The sequence below is a fragment of the Akebia trifoliata genome, chromosome 5 (assembly GCF_017979445.1).
Source record: "Akebia trifoliata isolate Shusen 1 chromosome 5, ASM1797944v1, whole genome shotgun sequence".
NCBI classification, from domain to species: Eukaryota; Viridiplantae; Streptophyta; class Magnoliopsida; order Ranunculales; family Lardizabalaceae; genus Akebia; species Akebia trifoliata.
In genome coordinates this window covers 34,877,898-34,904,627 of record NC_141379.1, presented here as the reverse complement: position 1 = coordinate 34,904,627, position 26,730 = coordinate 34,877,898, and the positions used below count along the sequence as shown (strand labels likewise).

Sequence of the window (26,730 nt, the reverse complement as noted above, 5' to 3'; positions counted from 1 at the left end):
TTTAGACTAATGATAATCTGACGCTCATTTTTTCAAACACCCCGCATACACTTCTTGACCAGGTAGTTACAAAATCATAAATCTTTTTCATGTGTATCCCGAGGCAAATGATCTACGATTCTATGACGGGGGTATAGGGGGGTGTCTAGAAAAAGGAGCATCGGATTATCACTACTCTAGAATTTATTAGTGGTAAAATTGAATGTAAGTCCATTAGAGCTTCAAAAACGTTCTTTATTTTTGTTCAAGGGCTATAACATTCATAAATTCTCAAATATAATTTGGGGTGCGCTACAGGTGCTTAATAGAATAAAAAATTAAGAAAAAATCCATAAAAGGAAAATGAATAAGAATGCAGTTCCTATGATAGAAGATCCGATTTAAGATAGTATCAATTTGGGATCCCAAATATTTGAGTTAAGGCTTTTTGATGATGATGAAAACTTTAGTTCAATAATTGTAATTCACAAATCTTAATTTAGTTTCACACTTTTGAAATCAAATTAATCTATCAATTATACTGACTCTTGTTAAACAAAATTCTCTATACAATAATATTTTTAGTTAAAAAAACAAATTGAGAGAGAGAGGTCTTGAGCTCAGGCCTTCTCGTTCGTCACTCATATGGATTTATCCTTATTACCTGATATGTGTGGTCTGTGGGTTATTGCATTTACCCGAGGGATTTAGGTAAGATATGGCACTCTAAGAGGTTAGTTGCCTCACTCATCCTAGTTGGGCCTATGGGTTCGGAACTTGTCGACAAAAAAAAATAGTTGTTAGTTATCCACTATTAATCCCAGCTGTTAAGTATAGGTCAGGAGTGAATGATAGATCGCATTTGGATTTGGGAATTGCTGTTTAATATGCATATTTTAGATACATTATAGGATAGTCCACACGTATGCAAAGAAGAGTCCCATTCCATCTTGCCTAATGCGGCTGTCAATGTCTCGGTTGGACCTGAGAGAGGCTCATCTAAAATCAATCCCACATGGGAATTAGATTAAATCCAATTTAAAACATAATGTGTTTATATATATATATGAACATGGCATGTTCACATAAAATATAAAATATAATTTATATATTTATTTTCATATACTATTAGATAAAGATTTTCTAATTAGAAAGTTTACACTAGGTCAATCAATTCTCATAAATCTTTTTTCTCAGGATACACAACTACACATCTTGAGTATTGACCGTGTGAAGGCTTTCCAGTTCGAAAATCAACACTCATACTATTACTATATTACTAGCTAGTGGCCCGTCCATGCACGTACACAATTTAATTGGATATCAAAGGCTTTTTGAAATGAAATTAAAATCCAGGACCAGATCCTCCATCCGAACGTCTTCCAAATCCACCACCTACACTGCCGCCACCGCCGATTCCTCCTCCTGCACCACCACCACTTGAACCTCCTCCAATTCCTCCACCACCTCCTTTACCAAGGCCACCACCGAAACTAGAAACACCAACAAAAGTTTCTTCTTCAATCCGCCGGCCTTCTGCAATTCTAACCACCATCAACAACATAATGAGCATTACACCAAGTACTCCAACATTCTTGAAAAACCTATTCATTTTTTTACTCGTATGGAAAATAAGAAATAACAAGAGCAATTTTTCTATGATTTACATAACAATAGACTTGGGTATTTATAGTTTAGAAATAGAGACAAGCATTTAATTGATATTTGAAAATGGGAGATTTCAGTTTCTCTCTCTTCAAGAGTTGTAGTTTGTGCATGAACATAGGTGGGTAAACTACTCAACTTGAGAGTACCACGTCGGTAGGTACATTAGTGTATTGTCCCAACTTCTAACTAAATCCCCAAGAAAATTTTAGCTATCTTTCAAAAAAAATTGTTTTTTCTTCTTATTTCAATTCTCTTTGATGTAAGCCATAGTACAAAAGTCGTTCCAACTCCAAGACATCAAAAGTCAATAGTTTTTAGAAGGAGAAGACTAATAATGAATCCACACCGTCTGTCCGCGTCTGATGTGGCAAAGGCACAGAATCATAGATCTTCGGGATAGACAAGATTGACCTCAATTCATACTTTGTTGACATGGAGGTGTGTGCAGTACTATAGTTGCTTTCACTAGAGTCGCGATAACTTGACTCGAAACAAAGAGATCTATGGTTCTCGTATGTGTATGCCACGTCAAGTGAGTGAAAAGTGAGTCGCTTTTTTCAAGTCAAGTTATCATTAATCTTTTTAGTGAGTCTTCTTCTTACTACTTTAATTGGTCCTTTTTTTTTTTCTTAATTTTACAATCACGATATTTTAACTAGAAAATTTTCACTCAGTCGACGTGGTAAGTGCACAGAGCCATAGATTTTTTCTTCAGATATGCAAGGAAGAAAGATTTATAGTTTTGGGCATTTGTCACATCGACCGATTACAGACCAAGTGAAAATTTTTTAGTCAAATTATCATTAGGTTTTTTGTATAAATCAGGATTATCATAAAATAATAACTGGTTAATTGTAAGATTGAATAATTTGTTGGAAAAATAAAATGTTGATATTGTTGGACAGCCACCGTCCAGTGAACTTCTTAGATGAGAAGAAATTCCACATGGAGAAATCTTAACCCTTGTCAAATATTTGGTTTTCTAACGGTGGGTCCATGCAGTTTTCAGATTTTGCTACACTATATATACATAAGGGTGCAACTTCATTCGATTTGAGGTCAAATTGGAATTCAACCGACACAGGTCTGTTTTATTAGATTAGAACTATGAACCGGTCTAAAATGCCAATGGAACCAAACCTATCCAAATCGAGTTAAAGTCGGTTTGGCTCTATGGGTTAATAATATTCTATAAATTAAAAGTAACATATTTTGAAAAAAAATCATATATAAAATTTCATACAATATATTATTAATCTATGTATAAAATGTCATTAATTTATTTATAAAGAAAAAATCATTAATCTATGTCCTAATTCCTAAAATAATTCATAATATATTGATTTAATACACAAGGCTTTAGTTCTTGGTTTGGATCGGTTCAATACAAGTTTGATCTGAGAATCAAATCAAATTGATCGGCTCTCCATTTTTTTAACCCAAACTAAACCGCAACGTTTTCCAAACCAAACCATACCAAAGCAATTGGTTTGGTTAGATTCTCAATTTGATCCGGACCAAGTTGCACCCCTTATATATATATATATATATATAAGGGTGGCGTTCGCTGGCTAACTTTTTGGCAAACGGATTGGCAAACAATTTTACAGCGTTGGATCTAATGATATCAAACGGACGCGATTTAATCTCACACGTTATAATACAATCCGTTTATTTACAGCGTCGTCCCTTAAAAAATATTTATTTCGTGCTTCCTCCCTCTCCTCTTTAAATCCGAGAGAACAGAGCTCTCTGTTCTCTTTCTCTTCGAACTCTCTCGCTCACTCGCTCTCACCCTCTCTCTCACTCTCTCTCTCTCTCTCACTCACTCACGTTGAAACCCATTGAAGAAACATGAACGACTAACATTGCTGCAACTCCATCGACGAAACATGAACGGCTGATCTCGCTGCAACTCCATTGACGAAACATGAACGACTGACCTCGCTACAACTCCATTGATGAAACATGAACGCTGAAACCCTCTCTCTCACATGAACACGAACGCTGCAACTACCTTGCCCTCGTACGATCTCATATCTCTCCAAAACTCTGCTCTAGGGTTTCGACTGCGATTAAGTTCGAAGAGAGACGATGGAGAGAGAGAGAGAGTTCGAAAAGAACTCCCTGTTATGTTCGAAGAAAGACGATGGAGAGAAAGAACTCCCTGTTATGTTCGATCTGGTTTTAAAAGAGGAGGGAGGAAACACTAATTATTATGAAAGAGAGGGATGGCGCGGTAAATAAGTTATAGTTTTATAACTTAAACTGATCAGCTGTTATTTTGAATCTAGTCCGTCCGATTATCCTATATCCAACGATTGAAAAAAGTTTGCCAATCCGTTTGCCAAACCATTAGCCAGCGAACGCCACCCATATATATATATATATGGGTAGCGTTCAATGGCCAACAGTTTGGCAAACACATTTTTCAAAACATGGGTTAGAGGTCTTGGAATGGGCTGATTTTTGGTGAGGATGATCTCTACGGTGAGGAGATCATCATCACCAAAAATCAGCCCATTCCAAAACTTCTAACCCCATCAAAAATGGTTTACAAAAAATGGACGGTTCACGATTTTTCAACTTGTAAACTGGGGCTAGAAGTTTTGGAATGAGCTGATTTTTGGTGAGGATGATCTCCTCACCGTAGAGATCATCCACACCAAAAATCAGCCCATTCCAAGACCTCTAACCCATGTTTTGAAAAAGTGTTTGCCAAAATGTTTGCCAAACTGTTGGCCATTGAATGCATGATTTTTAAACTCGGTATTTGGTCTCGTCTCGTTCACCTCTGATACCGAGTTGACTCGGACGATATGTCTCGTCTCGTCGAGTCGTCTCGTTCAACATTGAAACAATGGTTTTTAACCATTTAAAAAATCTAAAAAAATCTGAAAAATTCAAAATTGATTCCTATTAAAAAATGAACCCCACAAAAAATATAAAATTAAAAAAAAGTTCATAATATACCTATCAATCAAATTCTAGGTAATTAAATAAGGGTCCCGTTCAATGGCTAACTTTTTGGCAAAACATTTTTCAAAACATGACTTAGAAGTTTTGGAATGGGCTAATTTTTGGTGAGGATGATCTCTACGGTGAGGAGATCATCATCACCCAAAATCAGCCCATTCCAAAACTTCTAACCCCATAAAAAATAATTTACAAAAAATGAACGGTCCACGATTTTTCAACTTGTAAACATGGGTTAGAAGTTTTGGAATGGGCTGATTTTTTGTGACGATGATTTCCTCACTGTAGAGATCATCCTCACCAAAAATCAGCCCATTCCAAAACTTCTAACTCATGTTTTGAAAAATGTTTTGCCAAAAAGTTAGTCATTGAACGCTACCCATTAAATAAAACACATGTTTCCTAAAGATTAGTATAAATTTCTAATGAAATTTTCATCAAAAAACTTCTAAAGAAAAAATATAACAAATTATCAAAAATACATTTAAGTATTTATCACAACAAATTACAAATTCATTTGTAACTTTTTTTTTTCGCAAAACTCGGTTGACTCGGTTAACTCGGACGAGATTTTTAAAATCTCGTCTGATACAACTCGTTTGTCTCGTGAGTTAATGTAAAATTTATAATGTCTCGGATATCTCGTTTGTCTCGGACGAGTTTTGCGAAAATATCGTCCGAGACGACTCGCATATCTCACGATACGCGGTTGTCTCATGACTCATTGTGAGTTTGTATCGTTAGGCTGCGATACCGAGTTAACTCGGGCGATACGTCTCGGTCTCGGACGAGTTTAAAAACCATGATTGAATGGGACCTTTTATATATATATATATATATATTATATATATATATAGGGTCAGGTTCAAAGGACAACCATTTCTACACACATATAGACAACGTGTTTTGTCTTATATGGGAAAAAATGTTTGGAATGGACTGATTTTTTGTGAGGATGATCTCTGTGATGAGGGGATCATCCTGGCAAAAAATCATCCCATTCCAAAACTTGTAACCCCATCAAAATTGATTTACAAAAATTGGACGGTCTATAATTTTTCAACAAAAATTGGACGGTCTAGAAGTTTCATAATGAGCTGATTTTTGGCAAGGATGATCTCCTCATCACATAGATCATCCTCACAAAAAATCAGTCCATTCCAAACATTTTTGCCCATATAAGACAAAACACGTTGTCTATATGTGTGTTGAAATGGTTGTCCTTTGAACCTGACCCATATATATATAGGGAAATGTTCAGCAACAAACATTTTGACAAACATTTTGGCAAAACATTTTTCAAAACATAGGTTAGAGGTTTTGGAATGGGCTGATTTTTGGTAAGGATGATCTCTATGGTGAGGAGATCATCATCACCAAAAATCAGCTCATTCCAAAACTTCTAACCCCATCAAAAATGGTTTACAAAAAATGGACGGTCCACGATTTTTCAACTTGTAAACTGGGGCTAAAAGTTTTGGAATGGGCTGATTTTTGGTGAGGATGATCTCCTCACCGTAGAGATCATCCTCACAAAAAATCAGCCCATTCCGAAACCTCTAACCCATGTTTTGAAAAATGTTTTGCCAAAATGTTTGTCAAAATGTTTGTTGCTGAACAGGACCCATATATATATATATATATATATGGGTCGCGTTCCTAAGACTCACATTGCGACTCACATCGCGACTCACCATTTCAGCTGTCCGATTAAATCGAAATCTGCGGTCCAGATCGTTTCTGACTTTAAACAAACGATTGTTACATATTTACAATTACCTCCCCGTAAATCCTTACTCGATTTCAACTCCTCTTCTCATCGAAACGCATCGACTCTCATCTTCTCACTTCGATCTGCAGGAAACGAAGACGATTCTTCCTCATCTCTCTCTCTCTCTCTCACACTCTCATTCGGCGACTCACAGCGTCTTCTGGAAACAAAGACGAAAACCATGGCCATGGCGGAGGAGAAAGATCTTACCTCCATCGAAGGAGAAGATGGGAAGGGAACTAAAGAAGGGCACAACTTACTGGGTTCTCCAACTTTTGAAAAGCTCGATATGGGCGCTTCAAATGCTTAGAGACTGGCCATGAATTACCTGCCAAAGACATGGATTCGTACGGTCCAAGCAAACGCTGTCGATTGGATCTAATAAACATGGCTTTGTCTCAGAAGAAACCCCCTCTCAACATGTTCAAGCAAGACCCTCTTTGCTAGTAAAATACCTTTTTTTTCTAGGGTTTTAGGATTTAGGGTTTTGAAGTTCTAGGTTTTTGTTTAATATGTGGTTGGTGTCTTCTTTAATTTTAAAATTGCAGGTCGAAGTTAGTATGTAAGCTAACAGGAGATACAGTCAACAAATCTGAGGAACATATATGGAAGCACAGAAATGGGAAAAGATTTCTCAATAAATTAGGTTAGTATCACCCACTCTGTTATTCTGATTCTTACCCATATTTTAATTTGTATCGACGACCAAATTCAATAATTTTGAAATGCCCTTTATTATTCTCATAATGATTTTATCCTGCATTGTGAATTTCATTGCTTCACAGTGCACCTAAATCCTCAATAATACATGAAGTGGTTTGTAAAAAAAAAGTATATTTTTTTCTTCTTTAAATTTGGAGAATACCCATTACATTTACATATATCAATGTTAGTTTGTCATTCAAATTTGAAATTTGTTTAACAGAACAATAGGAAGTTGAAAAGTTAACGTCAAATGGAACTGTACTAGAAAAGGAGGAAGATAAACCACGCAAGGTGTCAAAGATGAGTGGTAATGGTAAGAAAAAGGATCGAAAGAATCATGTTGAGAAAGATGATTCGAAAAAAACTAAGCCCCTGGATAATAGTGGTGATTTAGAAGAACTTGACTTCTGGATTCTTCCTATGGGGAGCCGTTGGGACTTCGATGATGGGCAAGATCAATGGGGTTCTGGTACGGATTCCGGGCAGGAATCTGATGATGATGACGAAATAGTTAAGGGTGTTAATGCTTTTCATTTATGAAAATTTTCTGAGTTTTTAAAACTTGGTCCTTAATATGATTAGGGATAGACAAAATCACTATTTTTTTTTTTTTTTTGACAATAGACTTTTGCTTCTCAATAACATATACTATCTATTGTTATACAATTAGCGATTACGAATTATATAAAATGCTCATATCCTATGTAAGAAGGGGACTCCATTTAAAATAATTTTCCATGTTGGATATTGACACATGCCAACACACTTAATGAAAATAATATTTGATTTCTAAAAAAAATTGTTTCAACTATTTTCTAGAGCAAGAGAGAGTCTTCGCTCTAGTGTATGATGACTGAAGAGGAGATTTGAATTCCTATCGCCTTCTTGCTTGCTTTCTTGTTTGTGTATGCTTGTTCTTTCAAAAGAAACTAGCTTCATGTCTGCTTGCCTATTGTAGGAGAAGGCAAGTCAAGATGGTTGCACGGTTTGCTTTAATGTTTGGTGCTATTGCTTATTTTGATAAATGACTATTACTTAAATATTGTTTATAGGATTGTAATGTACATCGACTTTTCTAAATACTTTTTTCTTCATTTGAATTCCCCAATTCCTCCATTTTTATCTTCCCTGCTTCAAATTTTTTATCAAAAGGACAAAATGGACAAAACAACCTTTTATTGAATAAACTACAATAACATGTCAAAATTTGTATGTTTTGGAGATCATATTTGTGTAGATGGTACAATATGGCTTGACATATGGGTACCACAAATATGCCCAACTAGGTATCTTATACTATCTCGTGGCACTCTCTCTCTCTCTCTCTCACTGTAAGCCTTCTTACAAACTGTTGTGATGTAATAATTTTCCATGGATATGAGGTGCCTATTTAGGCTTTCCTTAGAAACTAACTGTTAGCTAAACCCATGGATACAGGGTGCCTATCAGGTGTCACCATGACCTAATTTAATTAGGATGGCAACATTTTTGTATGTTCATTTTGTGTATACCCTGGCTCTCAACAGGTTTCGATTAAAGGGCATATTTGTCTTTTTGCACAATGCATATTGATAAATAAGGAGTCTTGGACATGATGACTAGTGGGGGCAATCGGACTCAGGAGATTTGGTTCTTGAGGCATGATCCTCGCCATCTCACCAACCCCTCGTTGGTTCTTGCTTCTCTCATTCCCTATGATGTAATGGCGAATGAACGACCATCAACTTGAATTTTTTTTTTTTACAAATATAAAAATTTTATTGATAAAGGAAGGATAAAGGAGGCCGAGGTGGCCCGCAAAACAAGAACTATTGACTTGATTTATGCAGTTGTTGGGGCCAACTCACTTGCCTTAAGCATGACTCATTACGCATCTGCACAGGTCCATTTTTAGAACACCGAGTTCTCAAGATATTTTTTATTTTGAGATGGAAAGCAAGTCATATTTTATGGTCATGTTATAGATAAAGTGATTTAATCTTTGATTTGTTTTTAATGATCAGATGGAGCAGATGAAGAGAATGGTGAGGAGTCTGCAGAGCTTAGTATGCGGTATGTGTTTCCATTCTGTCTTGCTTTCCCAATTTTTTATGTCATATGCCCATGTTCTCCCCTCACGAATGTTTTGATCTGCAGAACAAAGCGCATGTCCATAGAAATTGGACCTAGCAGCTTTGCCTCGAGGAAGAAGAAGAGCAAGACCGACTCCATAGGAGATTCAAGCACTACTTGAGATTCAAGGAGGGTGGTTATTGTAGAAAAGAAAAATTGAAGTTCCTCAATATGTTTATGGGTTAAAGCACTTTTCACTGATATTATTTATCTTTTTTTGTTTTATCTTCTAATTGGTACTATTGCAAAATTCATGAACCATACTCTTTTTTAACTTATCTAAGGGATCGTCAAATTCATTTTTTTCTTGATTGTCAAAAATTCAAATTAATCAATCATGCTTGGTCCTATTATTGTCTAATAAACTTGCCCTTAATATGATTAGTAAATGCAACTTCGCATATGTAGCGTCTGACATAATTGATCTAAGAGCAACTCTTGAAATTGGTGCATCTTCATTTTGAAGCCTTCGAAACCACTTTTGAACCCCAACCCATTCATGTCTCTAAAGGGAAAAAAAAGATACAATAAGAAATCTGATAGGTTTATGGAGCCAAGGGTTTTAAAAATATCTCTAGACTCTATATATGAAGTTGTGCTCAGTGATATAAAGCTCCAGTCTTCAAAATAAAGTTCCATCTCTAAATTTAGAGTTTTCAAGTCTAGTTGGAGTTGCTCTAATGAACTCAAATTAGATTCGACCCAATTCCTCTATTTCCTTCTTTCATACTCTTCTCTTCTTTGAATTTTCATACTTTTATCTTCTTTTATGAGTAATAATTTTTTAATATAAGCAAAATTTTAGTTTAAAAAAAGAGACAAAACTAACAATCCCAATCCTTATCAAAATTAACTACAAAATCGTCAAAAACTAACAATCCCAATCCTCGGAATACTAATTACGTGCTGGTATGAGAATGTTCAATTTCTTGCTTAGTTCACGTTATTAACTGTGCTTCTCTTTGAAGTAAGAGATGATGGTGATGAACATATAGAAAATAAAAGGGAAGAAAATGATGGCATTTCTATTGAAGGACATGGGTTTTGTATGTTATTGAATGGGTCACTTTCTCAACAAACAAAAAAGATGAGAGAATTACAACTCAGACAACATTGAACTTGATCCAATGTTCACCTTTAGTTACCCTTGCACCTGACCTGCTTCAGATTTATGATCCACTCAACATGACCATTAATATCAACTGAATTCCAAGGTGCAAAATACAAACAAGCTAATTAGTTTAAACATGATGATACATAAATCACAAATGAGAAACATTTTAGACAATGACTCACGGCCTAAAGAATATAAGTACAACACAAATGGAAGTCTGGTCTTAATGGAAAACGCTCCAACTATGGTTCTAAGCTGATCTAGGAAAATCTTGAACTACCACACATCTGTAATTGCAACACAGATGCCAAGTCTCCCATGTCAGAATAAACATGCATCAACCCCCTAAAAAGCCTATCATCTCTCTATCATATTTACAAAAGTTTACAACCCCTACAACTTCATCAATTTTTTTATTGCTGAGAACTTCACGGTCTGATATTGCAGAGCCACCAGACTCAGTCCCCTTGGCGACAGTAAGCTTTGATATCAACCCACTCGTTCCCCACCCAATCCATGGAACTCCTTATATCCCTTCTTTGGAAAGTTGAGAACCTATCCTCACCTGAAATTAAAGAGAAAAAGATGATTATTTTGGGTTCATCAAGTTTATTACCTTTTCTACATGTTTGATGAAACAAGATGCAACCTGTGTCTAACTTTTCCTCCATACTAATTTTTTTACATTGAGTCAAAAGCTAACCTTTTGGGTGATGGATCAGTTAGAATCTCAGCAGCAAGTTCCGTCAGCACCTCTTCCCAACCTAGCGGAATTGGTTGCTCATCAACAAAAGGATAGCTACATTGGTTATTTCAACTCAAGCAAGGGGAAAAACAAAATTGGAAATTCACATATCTTCTCTTGCAGTTCTTACTTGTGTGATTTGCATGCTTCAAGTCCCATGATTGCTTTCCTCAAGTTCTGCTTTGACTTGGTTGCAATCTTAGCGGCAAAGCTCATGGGTAAATTAAAATTCTCCTTTCTTGCGATATTAATAAGAACCTCCATGATCTGAGAAATATAAAACAACGAGAGATTGACTTAGAATCAGTATTTCAGTATTGCTTATGTTTGACATGGAACATTGTAGTTTATTCAATAAAAGGTTGTTTTGTCCATTTTGTCCTTTTGATAAAAAATTTGAAGCAGGGAAGATAAAAATGGAGGAATTGGGGAATTCAAATGAAGAAAAAAGTATTTAGAAAAGTCGATGTACATTACAATCCTATAAACAATATTTAAGTAATAGTTATTTATCAAAATAAGCAATAGCACCAAACATTAAAGCAAACCGTGCAACCATCTTGACTTGCCTTCTCCTACAATAGGCAAGCAGACATGAAGCTAGTTTCTTTTGAAAGAACGAGCATACACAAACAAGAAAGCAAGCAAGAAGGCGATAGGAATTCAAATCTCCTCTTCAGTCATCATACACTAGAGCGAAGACTCTCTCTTGCTCTAGAAAATAGTTGAAACAATTTTTTTTAGAAATCAAATATTATTTTCATTAAGTGTATTGGCATGTGTCAATATCCACATGGAAAATTATTTTAAATGGAGTCCCCTTCTTACATAGGATATAAGCATTTTATATATTCGTAATCGCTAATTGTATAACAATAGATAGTATATGTTATTGAGAAGCAAAAGTCTATTGTCAAAAAAAAAAAAAATAGTGATTTTGTCTCTCCCTAATCATGTTAAGGACCAAGTTTTAAAAACTCAGAAAATTTTCATAAACGAAAAGCATTAACACCCTTAACTATTTCGTCATCATCATCAGATTCCTGCCCGGAATCCGTACCAGAACCCCATTGATCTTGCCCATCATCGAAGTCCCAACGGCTCCCCATAGGAAGAATCCAGAAGTCAAGTTCTTCTAAATCACCACTATTATCCAGGGGCTTAGTTTTTTTCGAATCATCTTTCTCAACATGATTCTTTCGATCCTTTTTCTTACCATTACCACTCATCTTTGACACCTTGCGTGGTTTATCTTCCTCCTTTTCTAGTACAGTTCCATTTGACATTAACTTTTCAACTTCCTTTTGTTCTGTTAAACAAATTTCAAATTTGAATGACAAACTAACATTGATATATGTAAATGTAATGGGTATTCTCCAAATTTAAAGAAGAAAAAAATATACTTTTTTTTACAAACCACTTCATGTATTATTGAGGATTTAGGTGCACTGTGAAGCAATGAAATTCACAATGCAGGATAAAATCATTATGAGAATAATAAAGGGCATTTCAAAATTATTGAATTTGGTCGTCGATACAAATTAAAATATGGGTAAGAATCAGAATAACAGAGTGGGTGATTTTGTCTCTCCCTAATCATGTTAAGGACCAAGTTTTAAAAACTCAGAAAATTTTCATAAACGAAAAGCATTAACACCCTTAACTATTTCGTCATCATCATCAGATTCCTGCCCGGAATCCGTACCAGAACCCCATTGATCTTGCCCATCATCGAAGTCCCAACGGCTCCCCATAGGAAGAATCCAGAAGTCAAGTTCTTCTAAATCACCACTATTATCCAGGGGCTTAGTTTTTTTCGAATCATCTTTCTCAACATGATTCTTTCGATCCTTTTTCTTACCATTACCACTCATCTTTGACACCTTGCGTGGTTTATCTTCCTCCTTTTCTAGTACAGTTCCATTTGACATTAACTTTTCAACTTCCTTTTGTTCTGTTAAACAAATTTCAAATTTGAATGACAAACTAACATTGATATATGTAAATGTAATGGGTATTCTCCAAATTTAAAGAAGAAAAAAATATACTTTTTTTTACAAACCACTTCATGTATTATTGAGGATTTAGGTGCACTGTGAAGCAATGAAATTCACAATGCAGGATAAAATCATTATGAGAATAATAAAGGGCATTTCAAAATTATTGAATTTGGTCGTCGATACAAATTAAAATATGGGTAAGAATCAGAATAACAGAGTGGGTGATACTAACCTAATTTATTGAGAAATCTTTTCCCATTTATGTGCTTCCATATATGTTCCTCAGATTTGTTGACTGTATCTCCTGTTAGCTTACATACTAACTTCGACCTGCAATTTTAAAATTAAAGAAGACACCAACCACATATTAAACAAAAACCTAGAACTTCAAAACCCTAAATCCTAAAACCCTAGAAAAAAAAGGTATTTTACTAGCAAAGAGGGTCTTGCTTGAACATGTTGAGAGGGGGTTTCTTCTGAGACAAAGCCATGTTTATTAGATCCAATCGACAGCGTTTGCTTGGACCGTACGAATCCATGTCTTTGGCAGGTAATTCATGGCCAGTCTCTAAGCATTTGAAGCGCCCATATCGAGCTTTTCAAAAGTTGGAGAACCCAGTAAGTTGTGCCCTTCTTTAGTTCCCTTCCCATCTTCTCCTTCGATGGAGGTAAGATCTTTCTCCTCCGCCATGGCCATGGTTTTCGTCTTTGTTTCCAGAAGACGCTGTGAGTCGCCGAATGAGAGTTGTCGAGAGAGAGAGAGAGAGATGAGGAAGAATCGTCTTCGTTTCCTGCAGATCGAAGTGAGAAGATGAAGTCGATGCGTTTCGATGAGAAGAGGAGTTGAAATCGAGTAAGGATTTACGGGGAGGTAATTGTAAATATGTAACAGTCGTTTGTTTAAAGTCAGAAACGATCTGGACCGCAGATTTCGATTTAATCGGACAGCTGAAATGGTGAGTCGCGATGTGAGTCGCAATATGGGTCTTAGGAACGCGACCCTATATATATATATATATATATCTATATATATATATATATATGTATAACTTCTATTTCCACACCAACTTTTGCTAAGACCTACGGCTAATTCTTTGGTGATTTACATATGAATGGGTGCTGTTAGTAAGAGTTGGTGGGGCAATAGATCTCTATATATGTGTATCGTTGCGAGGGGAAAGAGAGGGCAAAGGAAAGCAAGTAAAGGAGGGAGAAATGGAGGCAGGAGATGAAGGGATCGAAAGAGTGGAAGACTCGAAGGATTTGCAGCAACAAAGCAAAGCCCTCGACAAGCTCACCGACCATGTTGAGGATCGTCAGCTCGATTCCACCAGAGTCCAAGAGGTTTGTTAATTTGTTTTCCTCTCTCTCTCTATTTCATCTTTTTGTGTTCATAATCCCCACTTTTTAGATTGAATGAAGAAGCACAAATACATAATTTATCAAATAACGTAAACAAAAACCATCTCTAATTCTTCGATTCCTGCATAAGATGTTAATCTGTTGATGATTTTGAACCACACCCATTTTGTTTTTTTGATGTATAATAATTTCACCTTAATTCTTCATTGAGAGGTACAGATTTATGTAAATAAATTGTGTATTTTGAACCCTTTTGTTGATCTCTTATGGTTCTTTCAATTGTTTTTCAAACATGGGTTTTTTGTCTTTTCAGGGTTCTATTGAAATGGGGTTTTACCCAATTAGATTGATTTTATTCTTATGGTGAAATTAAGTTCTTAATGTAATTTTTTTTCTTTTATTTTGGTTAGGATGATGGAAATAAATCATGGAGCTTCTGAAATCCTTAATATTGAATTTGTGGTGTTTTCTCATGATGATGGTACTGTGCAGGCTATGGCGTCGATTGCTGCATCTGCAGAAGCTGATTGGAATGCAATGAGAATGAGGTGAGGAAAATAAAATTTGTATCTCCAAATTACTTTTTTATATGGATGAGAAGGTATCTCTATGAATGTTCTCTTTGACAGATAGATAAATATTGTAGCCCAATTTATGCTTATGAGCCTGGGATTTGTACCGACATGCTTCTAATGTGTCAAGCAGCTTTGTGTAAAGCTTGCATCTTACAAAGTTTACAACTCGCAACCCATGAATCTTTAACACCTAAACATTGTCGTTGTTCAACATATTTACATGGAGGTGTTTTTTTTTTTTTTTGCCCTTTTTCTTTTTCAATCATTAAAATGCATAATCAAGAAGTTTTAAACTGAAGTCTGGAAAATTTTATTATTTCGCCTAGTAAGGACCCATAGTTGGGCAATGCGTGTAAATTATATATATATATATATATGTGTGTGTGTGTGTGTATGGTAGTGTTCTTTTGACAAAGTCCTAGACAAAGCATTTTGTCTTATATGAGCTAAAAGTTTCGGAATGAGCTGATTTTTTGTAAGGATGATCTCTCTGGTGAGAGAATCATCCTCACAAAAAACCAGTCAATTCTGAAATTTCTAACCATAGTTTTAAGTTGAAGAACCGTGAACTGTCAATTTTTTACCTTAGTTTGTAACCACTTTTCATGGGGTTAGAAGTTTCAGAATTGACTAATTTTTTGTGTGGATGATCTATTCACTATAGAGATCATCATCCCCACAAAAATTCAGCCCATTCTGAAACTTTTTAGCCATATAAGACAAAACTTTGTCTAAAATGTTGTCTAGGATTTTGTCAAAATAACCCGACCCATATATATGAATAATGATTTTCTGACTCCCCCTGACGTGGCATGTGCTAGAACCATAGATTTTTTCCTTAGGATACACAACTGCACATATTTATGGGGATGTACAGTTTGTATCCCGAGGGAAAAATCTATGGTTCTAACCCATGCCACATCATGGAGCGTGTGTTATAGGGGGCGTCACACGTAGGATTTATAAGCATTTCTTACATAATTTTCCTTCTTCTCTATAACATTTCTTACAATAATCAGGTAGGATTTATTGTTTCTTGAAGATATCAACAAGTCAGGATTGCTTAAATACTCTAGAGTCACTTCTTACAAGTAATTGCTAAAATTAAGAATGAAATTCCTCTTTGGGATTATATAATCATGCCTAATAGTGACTTCACTTTTGGTTTCGGGTAAATCTGCTCCAAACGCATTTTCAATGGGTGTCCTGCAGGGAGAAAGAACTGTCCGCTGTTAAGATCAATGCCGCTGATGTGGACATTATTTCAAATGAGCTAGAGGTTAGTATGTCTTGCCATCTTACTGTTCTTTGATTTGCTACATACTTGTGTGCTTCTGTCAACATACTTAATGTCTATTCCAATATTTGAACAGCTGGACAAGAAGGTGGCAGAGAGAACACTGCGGGAGCACAAAGGTGATGCTGTTGCTGCCATCCGTCACTTGCTTCGCTAATCATGACCCCTTGAATCTTGCGAGGAAGTTTTTGTATGCGAAGTAGTAATAGGATATGAACGCAAGAGGAACAATCCACAGAATCTATTATTTGTTAAATTTCTCAATACTAGATGTTCATTATGGAAAACTATGGGCATAAATGTGCGCTTGATGGAAATTTTCACTGTTTTCTTTTGATCATTAAGCCATCATTTTTTTTTTGGGGTCGGTAAGAATCTGTTTTATTAGAAAAGGGTCAGGGAGGCCTAAATTATACAGGGTAGGAGAACCTGGAAGACTCAAAAAATCAAGAATTGCATGTTAGAGCCTTGATTTTTAAGACCTCTGCTTTGAGCTCCTCTTCCTTATTGGAGCATTTCTCTACTCTTTCGTCTTGTGTCATGCAATGTGATTGTAGGCTTCTTTTGGGATCCTTTGTCTCTGATCCTACTTTGTTGGACAAGGTACCTCAGAAAACCAAGAATTACATGGTACAATTGCCTTCGCCACAAAGGAATGAAGCTGACTCACATGGAGGATGTAACATGAATCACAGAGCTGCATCAGGGTTGGAAGTCGAGTTGTTAGATTTTGTGCTGTTTTTGTTAGTGAATTTCTTGGGCGCAGATATAATTGGACTTATTCTAGAAATCTGTAGATGAAGCTCGTCATAGATTGCTATTTCTTTACTTGACCTGACATGAATTGATACAGAAGTTCCAATTTTTGAGCTTGCATGGCTTCATGTTAATAGATGCCTATGCTTGTACGAATGGGCTGGTAGCTTGCTTGTCCATTGCTGCACAAATACCTCATGAGAGCTAACCCAGGTGTTTCGAAGTAGTAGTTGTACTTCATTGTGAAGGGTTCCCAAGCATCTAGAACATGTCTGTGAACTGGATTTTTATTTATTTATTAAAAGTATCAATCAGTCAAACCATTGTAGTTGATATTATCAATTAGTACACTCAGTACGCTTGCTGTGCCTCATTGCGGTTACGGCTCCTCTTGTACACACGAGTTCGTGCAGGTTTCTTCTATTGGTGATCATGGGCGGACTGGACGGACTATTCAGTGGAAAGTTCAAGATCCCCAAGAGTAGGCTCAAGATGTCGAAGCCAGACCTGAGTGCAGCCCTACTTGGGCTGTAGCTATATCGGATTAGGTCAGGTTAATTGAGTTGTAAATTTATGCAAGGATCATCTTGCACTGCATGTTAACACAATGCTGTCCCCAACATGGATAGAGGAGTAGAATCCAAACCCAAATCTGAAATACGGCAAGCCAAGCCTAATCTGGACCTACCCCAAGTTGACCCATACCAATAGTTCCAGGCTTATTGCACCCACCATTTATGCTCAGAGCACTCACTTACCACTATACATCCCATCCAAAATGTGGTTAAGTGGGTGCAGTGAGCACAAATGGTGGGTGCAAATAGCCTGACTTCATCATCAGTTAACACCCAATCTCCCATGAGCCTAATTTTTGTTGGGCTACCTAATAATGAACCAAATAGCTAAAATGAAAAGTAACTCATATTCTAGGGCGTATAATATCAGGTGATGGAAAACAAAGAATCTCTTTTACATATCCACCCAGTTTATCAACTTTTTTGGAAATGATACAACGAAAGGTGTTTTTATGCACGACAGAAAAACTCTCCTCTGAAGAACTGTATAATCATTGGGTTTATACCAATGAACAAAAAAGAAACAACCCTGAATGAAAGCCCAAACATCAAACAAAAAACAAGGCATTTTGAGCGATTCCTTTCCTATGGAACCTATTCCTATTGATTTTAATGATAAAACGTACTTTTTGAATGGAAAACTAAATCCATCCAATTCATATGGAAGGGACTACTCCCACTTATCTACCACAACCTACATAGGAGATTGAGTTACCCTTCTTTGAAAGCTTCTATGACAGACTATATGTGGCTAAAGGATCAAGGAGTCAACTCAAATCTGTACTATTATAATAAGAGAAAGCGAAGTAGATGGGGTTTGACACTAAATTTGGATCCCACAAATACCCCCACCATTATATTTAAGTTTAATATAATCAAAGTCATTTTGGTCAAAAATCAAGAAAATTACAGTGCATCACGTTAATTAGTTTTCAAAATGACAAGAACATGCTTACTATGTAATATTCAAAAACCCTTTAATCAATGTTTTAAATTACGGATGAGCCCTTTTGATATATGTGCATTTGCACATTCCACCTAGTATAATTAAATCAAGAGAGGTATGTCAAATATGGCTACTCTTTTTAACTCAAATGAACAAAGATGGATGGAAATAGCATAAGAAAGACCACTTAGCTAAGTGGTAAGACCTTGTGGAGGTTGTTCCCAAGGTCTTTAGGTTCAAACTCCTTCTTATACTAAATGTTAACTGTTAACCACTAACCCCACCAAGCCAAAAAAAACAAAATAAAAAATGGATAGAAATACCATTGAAGCTTACAAATGAAATTTTTCCATAGAGCTTCCAATGTTGATGATATCCACCATTATATATCTCTAAAGTCCAAAATGATGATTAAGAATTATAGGAGAACATTAAAAACCATAACCATATCAATCAGATCAGATAATTATAACACTTCCAAGTTCCATCTAAAATAATTCCCAGCAAACCAATCTGTTCTTTTCAAGGAATAACAAAAGGTTTTGGTTTTACTTGCTAAGGAAAGGGTCCCCAAACCTGTAGCTTTATTACATAACTCTTGAAAATTATAAAGATCATACAATTACACATGCTTACAATAGGAGATCATGAAGTTGATCTCCATCCACGACTCGTACCCGTGAGTTTTTAAACAGGAGCTTCTGTGACGACCTCAACAAGAAGAAAAATAATCACACCCCATGTCAATCTTCATACTAATGACACATCAACATTCTAGTGTGTATTACAAGTTTCCACGAGAACGCTAGAGACATTAGAATCTTACTTGTACAGATGTCAGATAATAATTACTACTTATACAAGATTAGGCTTCCCATCCAAACAAGCACACAAAACCAGTTGAGCGTAAGTTAGAAATCCCAACACAGATAGGATAGAACATTTTACCAACTACCCATCACCAGGAAGACTTGATAGGCAGTGTTATGCACCGTAGAGGAGAATGTTGGAAATAGGTGCTAAGCCCAGTTCGAGGAACAGTTTTTTCAGTTCGGTATGAATCAGTTCAAAGGACATCGTTTGTGCATTTTGAGCCTTGCCGAGGAGTGGGAAGTTCGAGGATGATGAGGAAGTAACATCTTTCTGACTCCCTTATATATTGAACTTCACCGTTCATTAACTTTAGAATCTTCCTGCACATGCTCAGTCCTAAGCCTTCTTGAGTCACCCAACGACTGCTGTGGAACATATCTTGAACAAGTTCTGGAGGAAGACCTTCACCAGGGCAGATCATCCTTCACCCAAAAGAAATTAGTTGAGAAAGAGAGAGAGAGACCGAAACCATTGATGATTATTCAACTTAAAGAAATAGCAACTTCTGTACATTTGTGTAAGCTAGTGTTCTTAAATCTTAATTACCCGTTTATTCTTGTTTTATATTTTATTTTAAAAAAGAAAAAAAAAACATAATAAATCCGAGGAAGAAGTCATTAATTAGACAGGGCGACAGCCATGCACAGAGGGATTCTAAGTCCCACTGAAGCAAGTATATCAATCTGTGACGAACTAGCAAGTGTGCCACCTAGTCTTGCTTTCTTCAACATTTATTTTGGTTAATGGAATCTGTTCTCCCTATTAATCAACACAAAAGTACTAACTGTGCAACACCAATGCAATCAAATACAGTAACAAGAGACCAAACTGTGTTCCAAGTGTTAAGCCTTGTGACCATGGAGAGACTTTCACAGCCTTGTGCATATAAACTAATTCATCTCCCATATATTCCATTTGTTTCAAAAAACTGTTCCCACCTTTTTTTGACGTACTGCAAATGAGCAATGAATGGTTTTATCTCAGTGAAATTCCCAAAAACTCGGGAATAAATTATAGTTTCAAGGTCTAAAATAGAGACTAAAGTGTTCCATCTAAATAATATTGTTATTGGTCTTCTTTGTACGTGCCCAAAGCCCCAAACCCCCAAACCAGCTCATTCTGAACACATGTTTCTTGACTACCCAATATTCGATGGCATAGAACTCCTGAAGTGCTCTTCTACTTTATCCACCCAACACTATTTATTATAATCACATCCTCACCAATCCCTCCATCTCTATGTATAATTGAACCAAATGATGGAAGTGGCCTGAGTGTCCTTACTAATATTGTATTGCAAATATTATGTCTTGATCCACCTTATCATAAACCCTTGGTTTTTAGTGTCATTGATTAAGTTTTTTCTTATTTTTGGAAGACTAATTAGAAGAAAAAAAAGAAGATTTTTCATAATTCACCAAGGCCATCAACTTAGGTTTTCTTACCAAATATGATTATTCTAAAACTTCTTTGAAAATTTGAAATTTAAATCTTTATTTCGATTCTGAACTGGGTTGAAAACTAGGATAAAATCATTTAATTCCTGAATCAAACAGATCCTAATGTCCAATTCTCGTTCCAACTATATTACATGTTGACCCAACATTTTAACTTGGTTCAGTCAGCTTTAATTTTTACTAAATTTGCCAGATTTTACTTACCACTTCCCAAGTCCTGCTGAAAATTCCAAAGATCGACAAGAAGGGAAGTATGACATAGAATGGCATTAGTCTTTAAGATCTCTTTACAGGACTAACAGAGAAGAAGAATGGCTATTAAGCTAATTAAACAGTAAATAAAAAATTCCTCCTTAGTTGTCAAAGTTTCATGGAAGAAACAAATAAAGTAACAATCAACCAAGCATGGACTTGAACATGAAAAAAATAAAATGTGAGATGAAACTAGCAGACCTGAATTCAAGATGCATAAGCTCAATCTCAGCTGAGATCTGCTTCAAATTTGGCTGAACATGAATCTCTACCCAACCATCTGGAGATGGTGCATATCGCACCATATTCAACAAGAAATCAGCCAAGACCTGTTGAATTCTAACTTGATCACCATAAACAACTAGTGTTTTGATATCTTCTGGAATATCTCGGATCAGCTGTAAACCTCGTTCTCTCAGCAGGATCATAACTTGGCTAACAACAGCATTTACAACGCTACCCAATAAAAATTCGGTCCTATCAAGCTCCAAGGACCTGTTATTAGAAGAAAAAGAATAAAAAAATCAGCTCTTATGTTGTGAGTTTGGTAAAAAAAAAAGGCAAAAAATCTAAACATGAACTTGAATTAGAATAGAAACTTTTGAAGCCCATGTCCAAGAGCATGGAAAAATTGATGGGTAACAATGGGGTGCATGTGCCTTCATCATCCTAACAGACAAGACCAGGATATAAGCAAAAATATCAGTTCCTCTGAGAAGATCTTTCCAAAATCCTTCATAAAAAGAGAGCCAATAGTTGAGCACAGGACCCCGAGAACATGGTGTGAGAAAACCAAAGGCTATAAAATCCTTTAAAACCATTTTGAGGATATCAGATTCACAAGTGAAAGGGAGGGGAAAAGAAATAAAGAGAAAAAGTTAGTTCAGACATTTAAATTTTAATTAAAGAATATCATGGAAGATGCTAAGAGGGAGTTGATCTATCATATGGTTACGACTTAGGATCGCACCATACTTTTATACATATTTTACTACCAAAACAGGTCTCTATGCTTCATACTCAAATAAAGTAATGACTTATGTGCAACTTTTTGAACTAAATAAATCAGTCACTCAAATAAAGTCAAAAGAAAGCTCAAAGCTTTCATTTCATTGCTACTAAGACTGATCCCCCCACCCAACACACACACACAAAATAATAATAATAATAAATAAATAAATGGGACAAATTCAGTAACCAAAAAATACAACCATTGATATATGGAGCTCATGATCTCAACACGTGAACTTACAAATGAAAATGGTAAAATTATGAGAGAACTTACCCGTCATCAATGCTCTCCAGATCAACATCCCTTATAATCTTCATCATTTGCTTCTCACAGGCAGCACTAGTCTCAAGGAACTGCTTCTGATCTTCAGTTAAGTCAGTTGCCTGCAAGAGTGAGTTAGCAAACCTTATCCCACCTAAAGGATTCTTAACCTCCTGACAAATGTAAGCTAACTCTTTCACTCTCGCAAAGCATTTCCTTTCTTGCTGCCTCTGGACTTCCAAAGCTTGCTGCAATTCAGGGCTTGCAATCTGCAAGAAACAGAAGGCCCCAATAATCTGGCCCTCCATGTTAATCCTTTTATTTGCCGTCAATAGAGCTTGAACATATTTTCCATTCCGGTTAAAGAACGAAAATGGGAACTTCTCAGTATCCTGCCCACCGATCGCATTGTGCAGAACAATCATGAATTTGGTCAAAGCATCAGGGCCCTTGAGCCGACAACAACTGCCAAAAACCTCCCCCACTAACATCTTCCCTATGATGTCTCCTCTCGCCCATCCAGTGAACTTTTCCATGGCAGTATTCCACTCCAAACAAGAAGTATTCTCATCCGAAGCAAATATAGGTGGGATCAAAGGGTTGGGATTTTGTATAATAGCCTTGTAATCACCTTGTATGCGGATGAACTTGTCCATTACCATTTTTTGACCAGTGACATCCTGACCTACAAAGCAAACCCCAACAATGTTTTCTGTATAATCCTTGCTAGAGCACGCATTGACCACCACAAAGACTGCTGTGTTAAGATGTTGAGGACCAAATGTTCTCAGCTTTATCTCTACATTCTTGTCTTCTTCACCTGCATAAATCTGATCTCAATGGTGGAACATTCACATTTCTTTTTTTAAAAGCATGATTCAGAGGTGCCCCGTGATTAATCTACTATTGGGAACATAGTGAAAACAACTCCCTCATGAAAAAAAACAACTTAGGTAACAAAAATTAAGGACCATTTTAAAATTTACCCCAACTACGGAGCAATGTATCAGTGGAAAACATTGTGAACTTCTTTCATTTAGAAAAATAATCTGAAACTTCAGAAAAAGAAAACATGACAATCCAATATATTATAGAATTTATAAAAAAAAAACCACTAATGAAAAACAAAAGAGCATAAATATGACTTATATCTTTACTATTATAATGAGAGAAGGGAGAGTAGAAGTGGTTCGACATCAAAATTTAGATCTCACAAATGTCCCCACTTTTAAATTTAAATTTAATATAATCAGGGTCATTTTGGTCAAAAACCAAGAAAATTGCACTCCCACAAGTCCAAGACACTGTAATCACGTTATCAGTTTTCAAAATTACATAAACATACTTTTTACTATGTAATATTTAAAAAAACTTTAATTAGTATATTAAATGACAAATAAACCCTTCTGATACATATGTGTTTGCACATGCCACCTTCTAGTATACAAGTAATTACATATAAAACATACATTAAGGCAATAAGAATGCTATACCGTGTTTTCTCATATCATGAATTGACTATCCGGTATCCAAGACAAATTAAATTGCAAAGAAGTTCATCATTTCCATATTATTTATCAAGGCCTTTTAGTATCCTTAGATATCTAGCAGGACCAAAAACTATTGATGTTGAAGGACTCACCCCTTAAAGCACGGTTAAGAAGATTGTCAACAATCTCTGCATATTCCTTGTAAACAAGATCCTGAACTAGTGACTTCCCCATAGCTTCCTTGACTGAAAGTCCCGTCAATTCCGCAACCTTTGCATTCCACCCATTTATTCTCCCATCAGTATCCACAGCAAAGATAGGAGCTGTTGCAGTCTCTATCAGCCTAACCATTTCTCTTGCAACCGAACTGAGTTCATCCAAACCTTGCACCTCCAGATCCCCAAGTTGGGGATTAATCAGAGTCTTAGAATTGCTCCCCTCAGCATCGGTAAACAAGTCGCGTAATATCAACTGCAAAGAGTGGATTGCATCCATCTCTGCATTCTCCCAAGGCAAGCTCCGGCTCTTAACTACCTCCAAGAATGCCTTAAATGAAGAACGTGGATGCATCCTTTGCCCATCATCTTTATCCTCGGGGTGATGCTTTGCTCCTCCCCACTTGATCTCTTTTGCAGTGTTGGACCGAAACCAAAACAAAAAATCCCTCAATGTGATATAAGCCACGGCCATCCCACAAACTGCATCACCGAGTGAGACCGCTCCAGGGTATCCGGCATCAGATAAGCTGTCTGTGCTCAGCCCGGTTGAGTCCCCATGGTAAGCTAATAACCACTCCACAATATCCTTTATTTGTGCTTCAGTCGGGGTAACACCGATTGGGTAGTACTTACCTTGGTAGTAAAGGGCAGCACCATCACACTTGACAAGATCCATGGTACTAGGGCTTTGGGTGACAATCCCGGTAGGAGAGTCCCGGAGAAGCATGTCGCACAACAGAGTTTGGGTACGTAAAACATGTTTCTCCGACAATTGGGCTGCCAATTGCAATTCCATATTCAATTGAAGTCCAAAGGCTTGCATTAGGAACTCACAAGCATAACGGAGTGGAAACGGGATGCACCGAGCTGATGTGTGGTGACACACAACAAGACCCCATAACCTCATCGAGTTTCGCCCACTGGTACCCTCCTCATCATTTCCATTGATGATCACTGCCATTGCTAGCGAAGCGATCGAGCCCATATTAGCCATGTATTGGGCATGACAACCGTGTGGAGCGCGTAACGTTGAACCAACTAAGCATAAAGGCTGCATAAGTCCTTCATCCTGAATTACCTGAACGGGTGTGGCATGGCAGTCAACTATCATCCTAACGCGGTTCTGCTTGAACAAGAATCTCGAAGCTTGGGGTATGTCCGTGGCCGGATAATGTAACCCAATATACGGGTCCAAGTCGGAACGCTTGCTTTCAGCCACAACCTCACCATGCTCATCTTCATGAAACTTGTAAACCATAACTCGATCATACCCAGTGAGCTCCCGGACATGTTCAACGACAGTATCACACAAGAGATTAATATCCCCACCTGGGAGCGATTGCAACCGCGAAATCGCACGTACAGCGAGCTTCTGCGATTGCACAGCTCCTGCAATCGACAGGGCAGGGTCCTCTGTCCTCGCTGGCTCCAAATCAATTACTATACCTACGTCGATCCTATGCAAAATTGCATAAAAGGGTTTCCCCGAATTCTTCGAATGGATCCAAACAGGGTTCAATAACGTAATTTCACGTGCAGTGAAGGCCTTTTCGAGTAGAATTCCACTTGATTGTGTGAAAAGTGTGCGAACATCTGTACCCACAGTAAGGGACTCGGGTTTTTCGAGACTGGGCACAGATTGTGGGGTAAGGTCTAGCATTTCTGTAGCATTTTCGCTGTAAGCGATAACTCTGAAGTTTGTTTCATCAACAGAGATCATACAACCAAAGGGTTGGATATGGCCTCCACGTTGAATTCTAGACAAATAAGCTGTAATTTGTTGTTCTGGGACTGATTCTGTTGGGGTTTTAATGGATTGAGAGTAATCGAAGGACTTACCAGACTCTCCAGATTGCTCGAATACTGCGTGGAGACGAGCATCAACTGTGTACTGTGCAATGGCTTTGTTCATGGATTCTGAGTGATGAGACGCTCTGATGTTGCTAGCACCAGAGGAGTGAGCTTGGTGGGTATGGGTTCCTTTGCTACCAGAAGCCATTAAAGGGTCTTCTCTTCCTTTCTTTGTTGTTGGTGGGTTTCTATCAGATTTAATGGTGGATGAGAAAAGTTTCCAACTTTGAAACCTGAACTCTCTCTCTCTCTCTCTCTCTGAAGGGGTTGGTTTCAAGAGTGGAGAAGTTTTTGCAGTATTATTTGTTGCTTGGTGGGGGTTTTCTCCCCATTCGATTTTTTTTTCTCTCTCTCCATTTCCTGGAAAGAGAATTTATTGGGAAGAAAGGTTTTTGAGTCATGGTTCTAAAACTCAGCCTGGTCCGATTTGACTCGGACGAGTTGAAAAGAATACGGAGAATTATTGTTAAACCATCAAGTCATCACCCATTAATACGACAACAACGTTATTCGATTCTGAGTGCAGAACAATGCTACCCTATTGTACATTCTACAATTTGCATTTCCAAATGCACATGTATTTTAATATACTAAAATTAAAGTTATTTTGATAACATTAGAGAAGATTATTTATTATTATTTTAAAAAATTAATAAACGTGATTATAAGGTTGTGGGATTGTAATTTTTAGAGTCACGATAAATTAACTCAAAAAAAAAAAAAAAACATATTCAA

General features: G+C 36.7%; 4 protein-coding genes across 13 annotated transcripts; 2 read left to right on the top strand and 2 right to left on the bottom strand.

The window, feature by feature from the left end:
• Positions 1–6,533: 6,533 nt before the first annotated feature.
• Positions 6,534–9,444, top strand: LOC147402552 (uncharacterized). Of its 8 annotated transcripts, none has more exons than XR_015178918.1 (4): positions 6,534–6,822; positions 6,943–7,040; positions 8,626–9,151; positions 9,236–9,444. XR_015178918.1 is itself a non-coding variant. In XM_086444249.1 (4 exons), exons 1-4 carry the CDS (start codon positions 6,734–6,736, stop codon positions 9,330–9,332), a joined length of 333 nt encoding a protein of 110 aa, XP_086300375.1. In that variant the 5' UTR covers positions 6,534–6,733; the 3' UTR covers positions 9,333–9,444. The 8 variants fall into 8 exon arrangements, 1 of the variants encoding a protein (XP_086300375.1); XR_015178917.1 differs by having other exon boundaries at positions 7,320–9,151; XR_015178919.1 differs by having other exon boundaries at positions 6,534–6,840; positions 9,103–9,151.
• A 974-nt stretch (positions 9,445–10,418) lies between these two features.
• Positions 10,419–13,936, bottom strand: LOC147402551 (uncharacterized). Of its 3 annotated transcripts, XR_015178911.1 has the most exons (4): positions 13,303–13,933; positions 11,201–11,337; positions 11,029–11,089; positions 10,419–10,890 (listed from the first exon to the last, which is right to left on the bottom strand). XR_015178911.1 is itself a non-coding variant. In XM_086444246.1 (3 exons), exons 1-3 carry the CDS (start codon positions 13,607–13,609, stop codon positions 12,705–12,707), a joined length of 507 nt encoding a protein of 168 aa, XP_086300372.1. In that variant the 5' UTR covers positions 13,610–13,936; the 3' UTR covers positions 11,892–12,704. The 3 variants fall into 3 exon arrangements, 1 of the variants encoding a protein (XP_086300372.1); XR_015178912.1 differs by lacking the exons at positions 10,419–10,890; positions 11,029–11,089; positions 11,201–11,337 and adding an exon at positions 11,892–13,024 and having other exon boundaries at positions 13,303–13,400; positions 13,503–13,935; XM_086444246.1 differs by lacking the exons at positions 10,419–10,890; positions 11,029–11,089; positions 11,201–11,337 and adding an exon at positions 11,892–13,024 and having other exon boundaries at positions 13,303–13,400; positions 13,521–13,936.
• A 304-nt stretch (positions 13,937–14,240) lies between these two features.
• Positions 14,241–16,621, top strand: LOC147402550 (DNA-binding enhancer protein-like protein). The gene is made up of 4 exons (XM_086444248.1): positions 14,241–14,414; positions 14,925–14,980; positions 16,220–16,286; positions 16,381–16,621. Exons 1-4 carry the CDS (start codon positions 14,286–14,288, stop codon positions 16,459–16,461), a joined length of 333 nt encoding a protein of 110 aa, XP_086300374.1. The 5' UTR covers positions 14,241–14,285; the 3' UTR covers positions 16,462–16,621.
• A 2,487-nt stretch (positions 16,622–19,108) lies between these two features.
• Positions 19,109–26,346, bottom strand: LOC147402549 (phytochrome B). Its single transcript, XM_086444245.1, has 4 exons — positions 24,079–26,346; positions 22,449–23,256; positions 21,365–21,658; positions 19,109–19,876 (listed from the first exon to the last, which is right to left on the bottom strand). The coding sequence occupies exons 1-4, from the start codon at positions 26,141–26,143 to the stop codon at positions 19,648–19,650; spliced, it is 3,396 nt and encodes a 1,131-aa protein (XP_086300371.1). The 5' UTR covers positions 26,144–26,346; the 3' UTR covers positions 19,109–19,647.
• Between the last annotated feature and the right edge of the window lie 384 nt (positions 26,347–26,730).